Raw genomic sequence first — 13,974 nt, forward strand, 5'->3', positions numbered from 1 at the left:
GCGCTGGACTCTCTCCAGTGTGTCCCCGTGCCTCTTGTAGCGGGGGATCCCCAGCAGGATCCCCCCTTTGCCTTTCCACAAGGGTGTGATGCTGCCTCGCCTGCCTTCTGCTGCTTGTCCACCAGCACCCCCATCTTTTCCTGCCTTACCGCCTCTGCTCCATCTCAGAGATGCCTTGTGCAGACAGGAAGGAGGTGGAGGACAGACTGTATCTAATTCAAACCTCAGCTCTTGTCTGTGTTGTGGGTTTGTAAATCTGCCCTCCTGTCTTTTCGCTTTCAAGCCCTGTACACTTAAGAGTCGACTTCAGAACAGTAAAATCTCTGTGAAGCAGAGGCTCTGGTCTCTCTCACTGCTACACTAATGAGCACTAAATTACCCGTCCTGAACTGTGTACATCTAGGAATTTTAAAGAGGCTTAAGAATGTAATGATTGAGCTGCTAACCAAAATGTGCAATCTCTCATTAAAATCAGACTTTCAGCTGCAGCAACAGAAGGAGCAAATGTATTACCTAAACTTGCAAAGGGAAATTGAGAAACCGCAACACAATAAACTTGCTTACCAGGAAAACTCTTTCAAAGGAAAATTAAACATTGCCTTCTAAACATTTAGATGACCAATGTCTGACACGAAGCAGCACAGCTCCTGTAACTGAAGATCATGCAGCGTGAACTGATTAACGTATGAACCTATGTATATAGTATGGGCAGAAATTTCACAACGTATTGCCCCTTTCTTTTCTGCGACTTCCTGTTACATCACTCGTGACATTTTCCTTATATTCCTTTATATTTGCTTTTCCTACATTGACAGGTACTTTTTTACTCATCGCTTACTCCTTTGCTTCTTTTGTCTGCCACCGGGTCTGCCCCCTGCTAGCCCCACAGCGTGCTCCTGTTCTGGCAGCTGCAAGAAACGTGGGACCAGGCTGACCCCTCTTGTGTTACAAGTGGATTCTCCCTTCGGTTTTGTACTCTTCCTAGTGAAACTGCTCAAACCACCCTCCACGGCCACAGAGATAAATCCTTCGCTGTTATTTGTGACTTGTTCTCTTTGGTATTTGTTGCCCAGAGCCTCACTGCTCTAACAGCGAGACTAACAGGCCAGTTCCCCACCCCTTAGCACCATAAGCATGTCTTCTCCACTGGCCTTTTCCTGGACATGCCGTTCTTCCCAGCTGTGACCCTTGTTCTCTGTTTCATAAGTGCGTCTTGCCTTCTCCTCATCTGGGAGAGCAAATTCTGGCAAGAAGTCCGTGCTGCGGAGGTGTGGTACGGCAGGAGCGGTGCTGGTGCAGTAATGCTTTGGTGAATATCATCAGATCAAGAGGAACTGCAGCGTGTAGGCAGCACTTCAGGCAGTGTCTGGAGGTGAGCTGACGTGTAACTTTGCAGAAGGGTGGAAGAAGCAGTGTGATAACTGGTTGCTTAAAACTGATCGTCTTTTAGGTTTTTCCAGCCAACGGCCTTTAGCGGCATCAAGCTGGTTCTTCTCAAGTTGTTGTTTAGCCTTTTGTCTCCTCTCTTGTTCTCTTGTGGCAGCAGATCTTCACCAGGCCCTTCAGAAGCTTTTTTACACCCAACTCCAGCAAGCTTCCTCTAGGAGAGCCACACAGCTCAGCCTTTGGTCCTCTGCTCTTCCTCTTTTAATCCTTGCTAGGAGGAGGGAGCCACAGAGAAGACCTGCATGTCTGCACACCTCCTTCAGACCTTCTTCCAGTCTACTCCAAGATAAAATCTGAGCCTGTCTCTCTAGGAAGGATGGATTCTGTACAGGCAAAAATATGACGTGTAGTTTGCCGAAGAAATACAATAGGTATATGTAACTTAGTGAATGGCAGAGAAAAACTAAATTCCAGTAGTATTAACCCTTCAGAGCTCTCAGTAGACTGTTTCAAACTGTTCTAGCTTATAGGCTTTACTGAGGCAGGATTTGAATAAGGTATGCATAATCTTATATTAATGCAAGTAACAATACAACTACAGTTACATTAAAAATATATGTATTCTGCTTAAAGGCATTGATTTTCAAGCTGATTGGGGTGGGGAAGGAAATGCGTCTCTGTTCAGTTTATTCCACCGTGGTTTAGTACAGAGTTGTTTTACTTTTGTAGGAGGTATGTTGCTGGTTTGTGTTTTAGGTGGGATTGCTGATCTGATCTGGTGTAGCCTCGGTGCTTGATGTAATAAATGTCCTTCTGTTTCGTGACTGAGTAAAAACATGTGTGGCTGCACACATCTTATTCATACCATTTTTCAAAACCTGCTAGCTAATCTAATCTCGGTTAATTGGTTGAATGATTTCAGTGTCTACCAGAGGGAATTTGTCAACACTTCCCACACAAGACTGGGTCTGAAGTCAGTATTGCTGCATCAAAGTGTGCACGTTACTGTACTTCCTGCAGGCCGGCAAAGACAACGCATGCATGAGTGTGCAAGGCAAATCTGCACAGAAAATGCAATGGGAACGTGTCTGTGTAGTCACCTACTCTTGTGCTGTTGTGCTGAGGCTGGAATTACTCTGGCCAGGGTTGCAGTAGCACTGCTCTTCTTCCTGTGCCTGACTTGTCCCCATGCCAGCTCTTTGACAGCTGCAGGACATTGCTACAGAGGCCGTTTTCTTGTGGCTAGCTCTATTCCCACGCTAGCTAGTGGGTAAAGAGGAGTAATGTGGCTCTTTGTCACTTGTGGCGGGATGGACCTCATCTCCCGATGAAATATGTCATCTTGAAAGTGTTCACTCCTTTTGTGCAGCTGCTGAGAACATTGGCTGGCTCAAGAGAGCAAGAGAAGATCTCCCTGAAGCAGCTGATAGCTGCCATAATAGCTGTCCCTTCTTGCCGAGGGCAGTCTGTGGGCTTCATTTTCTGCAGACTGGAAGCCCAGACCACTGCCTGAGCATGCCACGTTGTCTGTGCTTGTGCACTGTTTCCCAGAAAGCAGCTGGGACCCCGTTGTACTTGTATGGCCCTTCAGTTCCCTATAAATGCTTAATTTCTGGTGCTCCTGTAGGTTTCAAGGTACCTAGGGCTATCTATGGAAGGCTGTCCTGGGTGAGCGCAGGGAGAGGGCAGGCTCTTATAATGTGATGGGAGACGGACGGGTCTTAAAAGCTGCCAAGTGCTCTGCCAGGCCGTGTGTCCCTGCTGCTGGCTGAGGGGAAGGAATTGAGCAGAGGGAGATCTGATCTTCTGTGCTGGGTCTTCTGGGTGAGCTGAGCTCAACTCTCCCTTAATATTTACTACAGGAAAAGAAGGGGGTGAAAACACTGCTACGGTCTTTCTGCATAACCTGTTTCTTATGTGCATCCAGAAAAAAAACAACCCATGGTTCACTTCTTTGTGCATCAGGTAATATACCTGGGCAACTCCTTGCCAAGGAATGTGGCGGCTGCAAAGCGTCTGCAGGGATTCCGGGGGAGTCTGGGCAAATATTTGGAGGAGAGCTCCGTGGCTGGGAGGGAAGGGGGGACTGCTGATTAGACAAACCACATCAAGCTCAGGAAATCCGCTGAGCTGAAAAGGTTTGAAAGCTGTGTGAAAGTTAGGGAGGAAATATTTTATCTCTTTGCCCTTTTCTTACTTTACCTTGGACATTCATTTGTGGCCATTTTTAGAAAAGAGATTTTGAACTCTGATCTGACCCTCTGCAGGCTCGCTTGCATCCTAAGGTAGGATTTTCCTTACTGCTGCACAAACAAGTTAATGAATTCTTCAAATATCCCAAGATACAAGTCAAGCAACGCTTTTTTTTTCCCTCTCTCCTTCAGAGATGCAGTAATTATAATTACCAGCAAAGCACACATCTCTGATCCCCAGCCTCTGTTCTGGGGTCAGTTTTGGTGGTTAATGCTAGCACAGTTTAGCGCCTAGAGCTCGCTGCCATCTCGGAGCCCAGGAAATGCCCGCGATCACTTGGTGTGCATGTGTGACAGTAAGCCAAACAGGCAAAGTTTGTTTAGGCTTGTGTTTTGCAGCATGAAGCACGCTCTTGATACCCAAAGGAGAAATAAGTAGTCGTTGAATGAAAGCTCACACTAGCTCTTATGGACTAGCCAAGGCTGTGCTAGCAACGGGCATGTTTGGAAGCTTTTTGTTGATAGTACTGCATATCTGCCTCCTCTTATTTCAGCTAGAGCTGCTCTTGTATTTTCCCTCCTAATTCCTGTTCTCAGTACAGGTGATTCTAATCCCTGTCACCGGGGGCTCCATTTTTCAGAAAGTTGGCTGATAAAAGCTGGCAGGAGCGGACCTGCTTTGGTGCCTCTGAAGCTCGGTATCACCAAAGGGGTGTCCATTTGATTCGGTTCACAACTGGCTACAATACTAAAAGTAAAACCCTTGCTGCAAAGCATAGGTCATGCTGTAGCTGTGGAATAACATGCACTGGGAATATTCAGAAGTAATCAGTAGACGATAAGCATGGTGACATGAGTGACCCGATTTGCTCAGAAGACATGTAGCTATGCACTTTCTGTTGAATTCAACGAAGTGCTGATTGTCTCTGAAAAAATTCTTAGGTCATTTGGACGCTTAGGTTGAGACAGCGATGTTTACATAGCATTGACGTGAGAATCTGCAGGTTTTGTAATTAGGGTGCTCGTGAACTTCGCTGCCAAGTACACTTCGTCTGTAGCTGGGTAAAAGCGAGATGTCCCGTAGAAAGGAACGGCGTGATTCAGGCGGGCCGAGCGTGAGCGCTACGGAGGTGAATAATGTGGGATGATATTGTAATGTTTGCTTGTGCCGTGGCTGTCTGTTTTGAGTCTGTTTGAACGTTTGCCCAAAGAGCACCCATAAATACTTGTGGGAAGTTTTCTCTTCGGCCCACAGCGTTGCTATTTTGCTGCCTAATGAAAATCTGCTTCTTCTCCTGTCATCAAGATCAAGGGCTACTCAGCTAAAGTAGTCCTTCAACTTCTCTGTTTAGACAGGGAAATTTAAGAGTGTCCTGAATTAGATGGGCTTGTCTGCTTCAACATTTTTTTTTAAACACTATCTTCCACTAATACGGGGAAATTGATTTTAGAGAAGTAACCTTTTGGGAAGGATTTGGAAAGGCAATCAAAATGTGCTCTGGGATTTTATTACAGCTTTGAATGATAAATTATTATTTTTAAGGATTGTTTTTTGGTAGCTTGTACCATAGCTTTCTTGTTATTTCTTATATTGTACTTCAGTAAGTTCAAATGGGTGACTAAGTGTTGGTTGATTTATGGGAGGGTAAAAGTACTTAAGATGATAAGACATTGGAAATAGCTGGTGATTGAGATTACTCACTATTTATATTACGGTCTCCGTTTTCATTTGCCATTGCATTCCAAAACTTTCACTTTTTAGGCTGTGAATTTTCATTACTTTTTCCATTTTTTCTTACAAGGGTGATTGTTTTCTTAAAAGTAAGATTGCACGAGAACAAGATGACTGCAATTTGTCATTGTAAGGGCGAGATTTCTTGCAGTGTGATGTTGAACATGTCCAATCCCAAAATGTCTGGAGTGCAAACTTTAATATCTTTATGGAATTAGTTTTAAAACTTTCAAGAAGTGGAATAAAACCATGAAAACCTTCTCTGACAGATATAAATCGTAAGTAATTGTTTGTGGAGCCTTTGAATACTGTAATGGTTGTGCAGGCCATCGAAGTGGTTAGACAAACATAGGTGGGCAAAGAGAAGAATGAGAAAATAAAACAGAAATGGATGATGCCAAGAACATACAGTGAATAGGCTGAATTCCAGGCTAAGGCAGAGAGCGTGTTACTTCTTTTGTGGCTCCACCATGGATCCATGGAGATGCTGGGTTACGAGGTCACTCTGTGCTTTGTTCCACCCTCCCTTTCCCCCACTCACGGGGGCTATAGAAATCCCCTGGGTGGGGCAGGATTTCTGTGTCAGCCAGCCCTGCTGCCAACTGAGACTTGTTGAAGTTGGGTAGCCTGGGGGGCAGTCACCGGGAGAGCATTAACCATAGTGGTGAACACTGTGGCTTTCAAAGGCTGACCATAGTTCACACAATTAAATGTTACTACTGGGGAAAAAAGTAGTGGTTTGGTAAAGTTCATTGCTTTTTGTAATGTTCGGGGGTGAATACAAATGACTACTCTGAATATGCCTGCAGTATTTTTTCAGTTTAGAACTTGGGATCACTCAGACTGCATTTTGTCCATGTGCTATAGCTCCATTTGATAACAGTCAAAACACGTGTAATTTTAACTTTCACCATTATGTCTTGTTTTCTTTCCCACAGCTGTAGGAAAAGTGCTTTCTTTATCAAGGGTATTGAAAGAGAAAACATTTTGTATGGTTTTTTTATCCCCTCATCTTCACCATAACCATTTCCTTTAGTAGCTAATAATATTTAGTATTTATTTCGGTGACTTTCATAAATCTCAAATGCATAAACCAGCAGCATCCTTTTTTGCTACTGGCTTGTCTTGTGGGAACTTGTTGAAATGGAGTATCTCATCGAAAAACTCCATTCCTGGAATGAAGAGCTCTGTTGTGCCGTTCTTCAGGTGGTGCAGTAAGAAAAATGGGGAGAGTCTTTTTGCTTTGATTAGCAAACGAAGGAGGATATCTGGTCTTCTGAAAGATTTACAGCTTTTGGGAGAGCAGGCTTTAAAGGACTTACCTTGTGCTTAAGGTATACATCAAGCCTCTGAGCAGAGCCCTGTGAACAAGTTACTGCCGTGGTCGTTGCAGTCTGTTCCAGTGCACCTTGAATTTTGGGTTGGGACGGCAACAGAGCACGGGGTCCTCCTCGAGAGGACGCTGGCTGGAAGGATCCTTATTTTTTTCACCTGTGTTGCAAGTAGGATGGGAGAGGTGAGCGTGGTTCAGACTTCCTTTCTTTGTCAGAGTAATCAAGTGGCACCTCCAGCCTCTTCTTCCCTGCCAAATGTTTGGTTCAAACCAGACTCCTTGTGGGATGATGAAGTGAGGATATAGCTGTCTGTGCTGTCTACTGTTCGCGGTTTTCTCCGCTGCACTTGCTCCTTTAGTCAATAAATCCTTCCATTTTTGTCAGGTGGCCTCTTGCATGGAAACTTTCTGCAGAGTGCAGTCCCCGTGCCTTATCTCTGGAAGCAGTACTCAGAAAGATTTTTTACAAGCTCAGTGCCTTAGCCTTGTTTTGTTAAAAATTCTTGTTTATTTGTAAAACCATGGGACCAAAGGAGAGAGGCTTATATTAAGCAGTGCTGATATTATCTGGAAGATTTTAATGCATGTTGCTTTACTGATAACTCTCAGGCTCAGAGCTGGAATTAATAAGGCGAGGAGAAAGAGAATTACACGAAGCTGGGTGCAGGGTCTGCATCTCCCACATCAATCATCCTCTCCAGCTAGAGGGACCTGCTGCCACTGGCACCTGGGGGGCTCCTCATGTCCCCTCTGAACACACTGCTTTCCCTTGGGGTGCACGTTTTGGTCTTTTTCATCTAGGTTCCTAGTCAGAGCCTGTGAGATGCAAAAATCCTTGGAGGCTGGAGGAGGCAAAAACCTCTGCCTGAACTTGAAATAGGAACAACTCTGCCACCAGTTCATCCTGCGGTAGGACGTGAAGTCTGCTGTGCAGCAGAGGAACAGCAACACATCTGGAATTTTTCATGCTGGGATTGATATGGATCTCATTAATGGCTTTGTAATTTATCTGTAGCTGTGTGTCACTTAGTGATGTTACTCTGATATTAGCGATCTTTTATGTACATGGTACAAATTCACATCAGTTGGGTGTTGGATTCTTTTCTGTGTACCTTGTAGTTGGCACCTAAAGCTGTATTATCCCTGTTTCACTTGACAGAAGAAAAAAAAAAAAAGCTTGTTCTCTGATCAGATGAATTACAGTTCTTTAACTACTAAGCAAGCTTGGAAGTCACTGTTTCTTGAACAACTTCATACAAGAAGGAGCTTGCCAAGGTAAATTGTTTAGGCATTAGGAATTTGTGCAATGGAGATCATTTCCCCCCTCTCGCTGTTCTTTTAGTTAGGATGTCCATCTTCTGAACGGTGCAAATTATGATGTGGATTCTAACTGCAAAGCCTTGTCCAGTTTCAAAGTTACGAGAGAACTGCTTGCCCAGCGTCTCCCATGAGTTTAGTCCCTTCTTATTTCCACTGCAGACCTCTTTTAAGATCTTCCTTGTTTCTAGTTCATATCTTCCTGCTTTCTCAATGAAACCATAGACTTGATTTGCTATTGTCGTTGCTGTGTCAGTTTTTTATGTCAAACCCAGATTGTGGTGACTAAAAAAAAAAACCAAACTTGAAAGTAAAATGTGCCAGAAAAATAATCTACGCAACATCACAATGGGCTATCCATGTGATCGTCTTTGAGCATCAATTTCTGTAGCATACAATGAAGCTGAACAATTTACTTTATTCTTGTCTTTCTTTCTTTGCATTTAATTATCTGACTGTCTTGTGCTGTGAGCAACTAACGGTGCAGTAGCTTCTATGGACTTTTTTCCCACTTTTATTGTTTTGCTTTAGTTTCTAGTTTGTGTCTGAAAGAAGGCTTGGTCTTTGTGTGTGTTTTCACGGGGAGGCTTTCTCTGTACCACTGTAAAGTCACCATTGGAGTTGCAGTGACAAGAACTGCAACCTACAAATTTTCAGTAATGATGAGTCAGGACAGCAAATGCGTGCAGTTTGGAAATAATTATTATTTCATATTTTTCCTCAAGTTTCTGAGTCTCTGTCAATTATCAAGGTCTCACTTCTTTTTTTTTCTTTTTTTTTTAAACAAGGAACTAGGTCCTGTAAAACTTTTCAGACTATTGTAGTATATGTAATGAAGTCAGAAGAGCTGATAACACCTCTGTTAATGCCATGGTGTGTACTTTGCAGCAAATTAATATTTTCCACATCATCTTAATAGGAGATATGTCTAAGTTCTTCAGTGTCATTAATGATTCTGGAAGAACGTAAGCCTTAAAAAATTAAGTCTGTTCTCACTCAGAACAACCCTTCTGTTTCAAGAATGATGCCTGAAACATTGACCAACTTCTACCAACATCCTCACTCTAGTATGATTTATGCAGGGAATTTTTACACCAAGGAGATTTTGGACCTGGAAAAAAGCAATATGCTAGAGGTGAAGGCCTTCAGGAACCAAGTGAATTACCAAGTCCAGTCCTCTGCCTGCACGGACACCAAATCATACAACTGTGCTAAACTCTGGCCAACTGATAGAGCTGCTGGTTGGCATCTTCTGTGTGAGCTGAGTCTTTCTGTTAGGGGGAAGAACTGCATCCTTTCTGCCATCCCTTTCTGCTTCACTCCTCATCTCTTTTTTTTTTTTTCTTTGCACAGAAGGCTTTGAAAGCTCAAGCAGAAGTTAGTCTGCTTTCGCTCACCTTCATCATGTTTCCAAATACCATGTAATCTCTTGTATTTGGCTCAGTGCTCCCTAAGAGGCCTTGAGCACCCCACCTGGCTTTTGGTAGGCAAAACTAGCTGTAATTCAATCTTGCGTCTTTGACAATAGCACATGAAAAACAAACTATGATGCTAGAAGACTGGTTCTTAAACTAACATTATTCTGCCCTGTCTAGCAGTCAGCTTTTCACCCCTTACCTGATTGTGTCTTGGTATTAGAGGGTTCTGTGAACAATGACAGGTTTTCCATGTTGTCTTACATGCTGCACCATGAGGCAGGTCAGGACAAATTTTCTGCCTTGTCTCAATTTTAGAGGGTTTTTTTTTTTTTCTCCCTAAAAGGAAGCCAAACTTTAAGTGAAGCCTCTTGTTATTTTTGTGTGTACATGTGGTTTTTGTCCGAAGTGTTTGGAGAATCAGTAGCAAAGCCCAAGGATTTGGTTAGAGTGGGCAAACTGCTTTCTTTTGTTTTTTTAATATATACAGTTTATCTCAAAATTTTCCAGTCTCCTTAATCATTATTGCCATTCTATAGAGACCTTCTAGGTAAGCTGGTCAGGACACAGACCGTTAGCAGGGGAGACTGAGCTGATATTAAATCAGGCTTTGATTTTGTGCCTTGGTGGTGCGTAAGCACAAGATATTAATGACTGCAGAAAGGTTAAACTTTACGTGTCTTCCTGTTTATCACAAAGGTACAGGGTACAAACAGAAAGCAGTCTTGGCAGGCAGCAGGCTTGCAAAATCCATGTGCTGCTTATCTAAAGCTGTTTGTACTGAAATTTGATTGCCGTATATGAAGGTAAATACTTCAGAGTCCCAGGGAGTCTGAAGGGTAGTTCTTGATTCCCCACTACAGCAGGCTGTAGCTTGGGTGCTTTGACACCTCCTAGCAACATTTAGCCCAGTGTAGAAACAATTTCAAAAGTAGTAGACCTGTTCAGAGCTCCAAAAGAGCATTTAATCTTTGCTCTTATGAGTAGGCACAGTTAGGACTGACCCATTCTTAACAGATGCAAATAAAACAATAAAATAAGAATCTAATGTAGCTGGGTGGGTTCTGTAACTCATGTCCAGGCAATAGATTTCAACGTGTGATAATCCCAAGCACAAGAAACCTTTTTCTAATGTTTAATTTGTTTCCTTTGCCACATTTTAAGCCCAGGGCTCCTACTTCTATTCACCAGGGATCTGGAGGTACTACCTTTCTCTTTTGCAGCAGCCTTGTAATATTTAAGGGCTTATCATGTCCTCTTTCAATTTTCTCTTCTCTAGACTAAACAAATTCATTTCTTTCTAGTTTTCCTCAGGGATCATGTTTTCTAGACCTTAGATCTTTTTCAGAGCTCTCCTACAGCCTGTTTCCAGTTTGTTCATGTTTTTTTGAATGAGGCCCAGAACTGGGCACAGTCCTTGAGCTGATGCTTTCTGATCCTGAATATAGTGGAACGCTTAACGGGTTTTACAGCTGTGATAGTTACATTTTTCAGCCATGATAGGATGTTTATCTTTCTGCAGTAATATGGCAATGTTCTCTGTACGAACCACAGCACGGAGGATGGAGGCCCTTTAAGATATGCTGGAGCAGCTGGTCTTGCTCTAAATAGAGCTGCAAACAGGCAACGGGAAAATGCCTGCACTGATGGGTTTAAATAACCTGCTAGGTGATGGGGAGCAATGAGGGCAAGATGACTGATGCTCCAGAGTGCCTGAAAAGGTACAGAGCATCCATCCCTAGGAGGAGGCAGGGATAACAGGGCGCTGCTCCACGGCCTGCTGCTGGGAGGAGAGTTTTGTTCAGTGGATTTGACCTACTCCAGCCGCTGTGGCATTTACTGTCCCTTCTTGTCATGGGGAAAGACCAAGGCTTATGCTCCACGATCTTTCTTGCAGAGCTGCAAAGGGGTGAGTGATTACACCAGCCCCGTGATGGACAAACCCATTTGGCAGAGTTGCTAGGACAGAACAAAGCAACGCAGTGTTACTCCACGGGATAATTCAGGGCCATCCCAAGGGAGAATTGCAGTTCAGGACTTTTCAGATTGAAAGAGACAACAGTAGGTACACTCAGGATCTTAGTCATTACTGGCATAGGAGAAGATGGGTGGGGATCACTGGCTCAGTCTCTTGTGGAAAAAAAGTACGAGGGGTCTCAAGTGACAGTGGTAGGTGACACTGTGGCCATTCTTCAGGACTCAGTTGTCTTTTCCATATTGTCTAATTTATTTTAGACTGTTTCTACAGTTTAAGATCAACTTAATTTTTAGCCTGGTCTCTACTGCTGAAGACTTCTCTTCTTGTAATCATCCATTTTTGGCTTGTTTATTTGCTGGTTTAGGAAAAGAAGTGTTGTATGGTTGTAGGATGGGGTTAATCCTTATTAATGCGGTTTCTTAAATTTTTCAGCTGCTTGAGGAATCTTTGAGCTGCTTGGATCTCTGACAGAGGATTAATGTCAATAAGAAATGTGAAATCAGGACATCACAAGCCTCCTCATTCCCTAGACTATCAAGCCAAGCTGCTCCCCAGAGAAGGGAGAAAAGGGAGAGAACATACACCTAGGTCTCAGTAGGGAAAAAGGAAAAGGTTAGTTTAGATTTTATCTCTGTACTTCTATAAATCTCTCAGAGCTGATTATTCAGTGCTAGAGTGCTTTGGTTTGTATTTCAGCCATTTTATTAATAAAGTTAGTAGATTTTGTATCTTCTGTCTAACCATGGATGCTTTTAAGCATAAGCAAACAAAAGAATGTAGAAATCCTGCCGGCACAAATAAGTTAATTTTTTTTGTCTTTAAAACCAAAACAAAACACAAACCTCACGTTGAAGGCTGTCCGTGTCCTTTTACAAATGTAATGTGCAGGTTATATACAATATTAGGTTGTAGTGCAGGGTTTTTTTTCCTTCATCTTGCAGTTTCCATGTGCTGATGATCCCTAACTAAAGAAGAAACAAAAGGCAAGGATGTTTAAAGGAGGAGAGGAAAAAAATACATGAAACATCTGAACACCTCCTATTGTATGGAAGGAAACAGTTGAAAAATAAACCCACAGTGGAGCTTAGTGGCTGCCCACCTGCTTTTTCCTACTTTCGTGATTTCTAGAAACATGGCACCATCCTTTCTGATTTTTCAGGGACTTAGCCACGTCTTCCTTCCTCCATGTTATAGCCAAAGACTATCAGTGGTTGTATTTATTTTACTTTCTCTGGTCTAGCTTATTCCCTTCTACACGTTCATGTATTTAATTGCTCCGAAAACAGCTCTGAGAGTAGGGGACAGATTATAGCTGAGATTAAATGTCTGAAATTGTTCAATAGCTATTTTGGTAGAGAAGGTGCTAGTCTGGGATTTGTCTGATACCTTGGGAAGTTAGCCCAATGTTGAATCCTTCTGTGCACATCGAAGAGGAACATGGTGGGTGCTGGATTATCATCACCTGTGTAGAATTTGCAGGATGGATCAGACAGGCTAGTTCATCCCTCAAGCTAGAAGTGTTTTGGGGCCACAGCTCTTCTTACTTGTCAGGAAGAAAACAATTGGAAACATTTATTTTTTTTTCGCCGAAGTTGGAATCCCCTAGGTGCAAATATATATCACGCTTTCTTGTGTATATAGGTTCCTGTTTAAGAATAGTTTCCTGGCAGTACACTTCCTTTTGCAGTACGCTGTGACAGAGATTGTTCCAATGTCTTTCCACAAGGAATGCAAAGTTCAGAGCTGGGAGGGATTTGAGTTGTACCCAGTAATTATCATAGCTATTCAGATGTCCTTTGCTGTTTTACTGGTGTATGTCACTCAAAGTAGAGATTTAAGATGCCTGGCATTTGCCTCCCAAATCATGCAGCTCAGAGCTGTGTGCCACAAGCACCCAAATTCCTCATCTTTTCATGGCTGCCATGCTGTGAGATTGCACTATGTCTTTTCTGGGATTTGGGGTGGTGTAGAGAGCAAGGGCTTGAAATTTGAGTTTGAAAAATGGAATCTCTTGCTTTCCTTGCTGTTTGCCTGTGAAGCACAAGCCAATTTCAGTTCTGAAGCTGTGACTGGTGAGGCTAACCCGCCTTTTAGGTAGCCATGTGGGTAACTCGGGTAAAATGCAGCATCCCATGTGTAAGCTGCTCAGCAGATAGGAAAACTTAACATCGTTCAGAGACTTTTACTTTTTCTGTTTGACAAACTCCCACGCATTCCTTGGAATGTATTTTAGGTGCTTTGCAGAGAGCATTCCCAGGGACTGTTTGAGGCATATCCTGATATTTCCTGAGGGGTCCTAGAATATGCCAGACGCGCTCCAGAGCTGAGACAGAGCAGCCATGCTCCTGGAGAGGTTTGGCAGACAGCATTTCCCTGTCACTGCTGGACATCGGTTCTGGCCTGCTCTGATTTATTGAGGTGGCAGCGTGCTTTTCATAGATCACGGGCTTTATGGCAGTCATGATCTCTTAATGTTTCCAGAACGGAATTACCTTTAAGATTTATGGGAACTAAATATCGTTTAATTTGCTCTTTTTTGCCCCGTATGGATATAATATTTTCCTCAAAACTGTTCCTTTCCCTTCTTAAAGGAAGCCAAAGTGTGAATTAAAAGTCTGTTT

The 13,974-nt window shown here is 43.1% G+C and overlaps 1 protein-coding gene across 11 annotated transcripts in view; it reads left to right on the forward strand.

Annotated features, from left to right (window-relative positions):
- ST3GAL3 (ST3 beta-galactoside alpha-2,3-sialyltransferase 3) overlaps positions 1–13,974 on the forward strand; it is a 183,212-nt gene that overhangs the window by 95,583 nt on the left and 73,655 nt on the right. The window contains exon 6 of one of the 11 annotated variants that reach the window (XM_048059217.2): positions 11,786–11,965. The exons of the other annotated variants lie outside the window; for them this stretch is intronic. Coding sequence (XP_047915174.1) covers positions 11,786–11,804 — 19 coding nt within the window. The 3' untranslated portion in view covers positions 11,805–11,965. Of the gene's footprint in view, positions 1–11,785; positions 11,966–13,974 lie in introns of those variants that run through there. 11 annotated transcript variants of the gene reach the window in all.

Source organism: Anser cygnoides, chromosome 8, assembly GCF_040182565.1.
Source record: "Anser cygnoides isolate HZ-2024a breed goose chromosome 8, Taihu_goose_T2T_genome, whole genome shotgun sequence".
NCBI lineage: Eukaryota > Metazoa > Chordata > Aves > Anseriformes > Anatidae > Anser > Anser cygnoides.